Below are 6123 nucleotides of genomic sequence, written 5' to 3'. Positions count from 1 at the left end.
ACCTTAAAGTCCGCTGTCCGTGATGATGGTCATTTACCCAGGGTATGGTAGTTCTACATACCTGAAAACGCAACCGGACTTGAGGTTATAGATGATGTCAACAGTTAAGTCCGGTTCTGCACTGCTGTTCGGCTCCTCACTGTCTGCACAAGCGGTGGCTGTGGATGTTTATCAGCCAGGTCCTGCTGAGCAGTGGTGTGATGATGATGTAGAGAGGACTCTGCTGATACAAGCTTGAGTTGAAGATCAGATGCCGGCCGTCTGAGAGAGCTTCAGGGTCAGATCAGAAAACTCTGCCCTTAACATACAGACAACACAATATATAGCATGGCGTTTTTTCTTACTCCACCCATATCTTTCTTGTCTCAAAGACCAGGTCATGCTCTGGTCATTGCCCCACTAAGGAATGTTGTCCTTTGGATAATCTATATTTACCTCTATAGGAGATTTACGTCCTAATAGCCCCATAAACATTTTAACCTCTGGTTGATCTTTTCCTGATCTGACCCCACGTGGTCCTGCGTGGCCTCACATACCACAACCAAGAGTGGTCAACATTTTAGACATCACTTTACCCCTGATCATGCTTAATCTGACATATATTTGATATTTGATTGATCTGATTATATACCTCACTGACTTGGTGAGCTCAAAAATGCTGACTGAAGGATGATACAGCAGTTTTGTATATGATGTTGTGTTTGGTTCATATTTGAATGGTTTTGCCTCAATTCATAATAGTACTGCAAAAGCAAACAGTAATAGTAGAAATATATATATAATACACTTCCAGCCCAGTCTGTTGCCAAGGTGAACAGGTATTTGTAGCTCTCCACTACCTCTACCTCTTCTCCCAGAATGGAAATAGTGTTGAAACTACCCCTAGTCCTCCTAAAGCCCACAGCCATCTCGGTCTTGGTCACATTTAGGAGGATGAGGTTCTCACACCGTGCCACGACTGTGAAATGTCTGTGGAGTACAGTGTAAAGAGGAAAGGTGAGAGTAAGATCATGTGAGGTTCGCAGTGCTGCCAGCTTCATCCGTGAGACAAAGATGAAAAACTTTTTTCAATGAAACTGTGCATAAGCAAACAGTAATAGTAGAAATATGCCAGTGGCTGAATGCCAAATCAAACATCAAAACCTAATTATAAACCACATAACCAGAACAGGTCCTGCAGGTAGTGTAGTTAGCAGAGTGGTTAGGCTTGGGGGTTGGCGTGCTGAATAGAATGTACTGTTGCACTTCATTTATGGAAATATAACTTTTAACATGATATTAATTTGTTTCTTTATTTATTTTAAATGTTTGCCGTTATAAAATCAACTGTTGTGAATGTAGAATTTTGCTAAGAAGATACACAGCTTCATAATGTTATGCTGTTCTGAGCTGCATTTGTAGAAAAAGTTACAACAAATATATCTGTAAAAATCTTTCCAAATGTAGCTTATGCTTTTTTTTAATATCAAACACTGTGAATTATGGGCAATTACGCAAATTAAAACATTGTTAATGTAGAGTTATAATAGAGTCGACATTAGAATAAGAAAGAAAAGAAAATTAAAACAAAAAATATATGTAATATCTTATAAAAATATAAAAAATACACCAAAAAATCGTATGCACTTTGAAATATGTGAAACATTATAAAGGATTGGTGCAACAGGCTTCATAAATGCCCATGAAAAGCTGAATGCAGGTCTGGGTTTGCTGTTGTCAGCCTCCACACCAGCAGAGGGAGCTAAAACTTTTCTGATACAGTAACATTTCGGCTTCCTGGTTCTGCACAGCTTTCCATAGGCTATTCTGCTTACAAATCCACAGGCCTCCAAGCTAATCAAAAGGTTTCAGTAAGATCTGCTGACTCAAGCATATGAGGGAGGGACAGAAATTAACAAAAAGAGCAAGTGTAGGTGGATGATGTCACACTGGCAGCACATGACTGGGGGGAAGCCATTCAGAGTGATCAGTAAGCTCTGAACTGTGAATGTGTCATTTTGCTCTGTGTTTGTGTGTGTATTTGTAGATGGCGAGTGGACAGCTGTCAAGGGCGGAGGCCCTGGCGTGCTCGGACTGCAGGCATGCATGTCATGTGATGCTCTACTCTGACACGAAAACTCAGCTGTTTGGAAGAACTCCCATCAGACATATTATACTGGTGAGTGTGAGTGTGTGTGTGTGTGGAGGCAGTAGTGTATGAATGGAAATGATTGAGTCCTTGCATGCAGAAGTGATGTAGACCTTTGCTTTCAGTGTTTCTGCCTGTTTGCATAATTACACAGTCCTGTTTGTGTCTATGTACCTCTGCCTCTGTGTGTGTGTGTGTGTGTGTGTGTGTGTGTGTGTGTGTCTGTCTGTCTGTGTGGATGCATCAGTGTGCGAGTGCATAACAGCCTCTGTCACTTCCCACAGATGCAGATGCGCTTTGACGGTCTGCTGGGTTTCCCTGGCGGGTGAGTCTTTCCTGGTGCTGCTTTTGTTTCATCCTCTTCTGTGGACAGGTACATTTAGCTTCGGTTTGTAACCCTCTCTTTTTCTCCACGGATGAGTCCTGTCAAACGATGTAAACCTGTACGACACAGAACAACTATTCACACATTTTCAATGGGATGCTGACGAACAGTGGAACATAGGAAAATATGCACGACGGGTTCTTTTGTCGGGTACCTTATCTTGCTGTAAAAACAACTATTTCAAATTGCCAGACACATACTGCTTAATTAGAATTCAACTTAATATGAGTCACTTGTGCCTTTGTATCTGTGACTTACAGTCGTCACTGCCAGAATTTCTGAAAGAAGAAAAGTCTGAAAAATCATGATGATGTATGTAGAAGGCAGAAAAACTGCATAAGCAGATGGGAACAATGGGTCAGAAGCAGCAGTGTCCCAATTCCATACTGCATACTAAATGTATACAGTATATTCCATCTGGTGTTAGCATACAGTGTTCGTACTGAGTAAACGATATATTGGCAGCTGTAACAATGCAATGTTCCTTTACTTTCAGCAAAATGTTCATAGAATTCGTATTTTCTTGCCTTCTGGGGTATTTACAAAGCTGTTTTACCACCATTCAAAATTTGTTTCAGTTTTTTCTGCTGCGATCAGCTCATACATTTCCTTTGTGCAGTGCATCATGGGAAAACAGTGTTAGCAACATACTCAGAAGTATGTCCAGAATTGTTTAGTGCATACTACATGCTGACTTTTCAGTGGATATTGGAGGGATTATGAGGAAATTTGATTCAGCCGACGTTTCTGTGTCTCTCACCTAGCGCCATCGTAAAGTCTCTGGTTTATGACTTAACACCTGAAAAAGTTGAAAAGTTGTACTTGGTGTTCAGTGCTGATTAGGGCAAATATTAGCATGCTAACACTCTAAATTAAGATGGGGAACATGGTAAACATTACACCTGCTGAACATCAGCATGTTAGAATCGACATTAGCATTTAGCTCAAAGCATCACCGTGCCTGAGTACAGCCTCATAACTTACAGCTTTATGCATGGAGTATATTTTGAGTGAATACACGACATACCCCAGAACCTGCTTAGCATTAGTATGTAGTATGGAATTGGGACACAGTACAAAACTGACCAAGTACTGCCTCAAAAATGGAAAATTCTGGAAAAAGAAAAACATTCTGACAGAGAACAAACAATAGATAGTGAAAGTAGGTGATTCCACACGATGGTGTTTGCTGTGTGGCTGCTGTCTTATAAGGCCTCTCTGTTATTTTGTCTTATATGACATGGACTCAGCTCTTCATAAAGTTGGATTTGACTGTTGGAAATGTTCTGATGTCTGATACTACTTTTCATAATAGTTATGTTTCCTGAGTTGTTGTATGTCACTTGATTCGGTTGTCGAGATGACTAGTGACGCTCTTGGGACCCGGGACGAGATCAAACTAGTCTTGGGCTTTAAAATTCAATGAGCTTTTCAATCCGCTTGATTTATTCTGCACTCAGGACTCTCAGGAGAGCAATGTGGCTGGCACTGTTTATCTACTTCCATATCCGACCCTGACCTTTGACCTCTCACACTCCAGTCTTGTTAACCCATCTGAGGAGACCCTGGAGGCGGGGCTGGGCAGGGAATTGTTGGAGGAGCTGGGTGTGGCTCTTCCTATATCGGTAGATGATCATGTGGACTCCTGCCGTGCCCCCGCTTCCTCCCCCTCTTCCTCGCATCTTATAACTCACTTTTACGTGAAGAAGATGGAGGAGGAGCAAATTAGGGAGGTGGAGAGGGCAGCTGCATCCACCGCAACAGATCATGGACAGGAGGTAGCGTGTGTGTTTGTCCTCTTCCTTCTAGAATGACTGATTGCAGCCATTTACCTGATCTCATGCTCTGTTCCTCATCACCTGTTCCCTCTCTCTCTCTCTCTCTCCAGGTTCTAGGGATGGTCAGAATCCCCCTCTACACCATGAAAGGCGGGGGAGGCCTCGCGTCCTTCCTGTCGCACTCGTTCATCGGCAACGCTCGCTCCCAGCTGGTCGACTCTCTGCTGCGCTTCAACCTGATCGCCCCCGAGGAGTTGCACAAGGCCCTCACGCACTCTCTGAAGATTCACACACACACCGCAGAGGACCTGAAAGCGGCCCTCGCGCTCACAGAGGCGAGGAGGAAACGGTTTTGAAACACACCTGGCCCGTCATCGGCACATTATCTCCAGCAGGCACATAGATGCAGTTTGGCCACGAGCGATGTTCAGCACATCCCTTCAGTGACACACTAGTGCGATCACAAACACACACCGTCATTCTGATTCGGAGCTGCTGACTCATAATCGACTGCTGTGCATCAAACAGTTTGGGGAGCTGCTGTACCATTAATGGAAATAAAGTCATTTACACAGCCCATCATATTCCAACTGGATCTCCCCCGAATGTTGATTTCAAAGAGAAAAATCGTAAAAAGAATCGCATGATGTTTGAAAGCAATTATTGCACTGTCTTAACACTGCCTCATTAACGCTCTTTATATCTTAATGTCGTGACTATTGCATTTTAGTGATTCCATCAGGAATTTTGACACATCTGAACATCTTGCAAGCTAGTGAGAGCGCGTCCAAAATAGCAGACACAAAGGGCAACGCATGATAATAAAAAATGAACAGAGAAAACACGGAGCTGTGCTACCTTACATGGTAATGCATAGGCACCTTGTGGTATTAAGTGAATGTAAATTCCCGGATCAAAGGGGCAGGAAAGTACCCTCCTTTCAACGAGGGAGAATTCTTTGTCTGTCTCTGTGCTGCTCACATTTCTAGTGGTTTCATTTATGAAGTTATTGCGCGGCGGTGCTGGTGCAATCCGAGGATTAATTACGTCCGTGACATACTATAAAGCCTACAGGCGAAGATTTGATTCCGTTTAAGTGTACCCTCGGTGCGCATAACGCGCCTGCACCAGATGTTAGTAACCTCATTCCCAGACAATACTGCTGGCAGTGAGCAGGAGCAGAGACATGATGCTGCCTAATGTTGATACCCACTGTAAGTGTACAACATGAACCTACCCTGACATGTGGATATAGTATCATGTATATGAGTGCAATGCAGAAATACAGTTGATACAGCAAAAGACAGAGTCTATCCTTGATTTATTAATCATGCAGCAGGTTTACAAGCCAGCGATCACTGTGATAAATCAGCTACAGCGTTCGATAAATTTAGTGTATCTAAAAGATGCAGTGAGGGGATGAGAGATGCTGAGAGAAACACACTCATTCACTTGTCTTTTATTCAGCTTGATAAATACAATAGATTTGTTGTAGAGTCCTTGCATTTTACAGGGACTGGCACATCCATTAATCATGACTGCATACAGATTGAGCAGGTGTTGGTAGAATTACTGATGCAGGTCATTTTATTTGTGACGGAGTGAGCACAATGTGATCTGCCGTCGATATGTGTCTCAATCAGAGTGTGTTTTTCTCAGCTGTCAGAGGAAAAAATGCACCACATCCGGCGCAACAGACAGGAAGCAAAGGAGACGGTTTGTTCGAAACCCAGTTGTCTGTGGATGTGCTTATGCAAGTCTGTGGCTCTTTCTGTGTGTGCGCGCACATGCAGCTGCTCGAGGACATTCCTCCCTGAAGCATGCATGCATGC

The 6123-nt window shown here is 43.1% G+C and overlaps 1 protein-coding gene across 2 annotated transcripts; it reads left to right on the top strand.

Moving 5' to 3' along the window:
• Nucleotides 1-1804: 1804 nt before the first annotated feature.
• zgc:103759 (U8 snoRNA-decapping enzyme) lies at nt 1805-5576 on the top strand. Of its 2 annotated transcripts, none has more exons than XM_041946172.1 (5): nt 1805-1844; nt 2027-2158; nt 2413-2453; nt 4054-4291; nt 4402-5576. In XM_041946172.1, the coding sequence occupies exons 2-5, from the start codon at nt 2027-2029 to the stop codon at nt 4645-4647; spliced, it is 657 nt and encodes a 218-aa protein (XP_041802106.1). In that variant the 5' UTR covers nt 1805-1844; the 3' UTR covers nt 4648-5576. The 2 variants fall into 2 exon arrangements, with proteins under 2 accessions (XP_041802106.1, XP_041802105.1); XM_041946171.1 differs by having other exon boundaries at nt 1822-1909.
• The last annotated feature ends 547 nt before the right edge of the window (nt 5577-6123 follow it).

This window comes from Chelmon rostratus, chromosome 10 (genome assembly GCF_017976325.1).
Source record: "Chelmon rostratus isolate fCheRos1 chromosome 10, fCheRos1.pri, whole genome shotgun sequence".
In the NCBI taxonomy this organism is placed as follows: domain Eukaryota; kingdom Metazoa; phylum Chordata; class Actinopteri; order Chaetodontiformes; family Chaetodontidae; genus Chelmon; species Chelmon rostratus.
The sequence above is the reverse complement of the archived record's forward strand: the minus strand, read 5'-3'. Positions and strand labels throughout refer to the sequence as shown.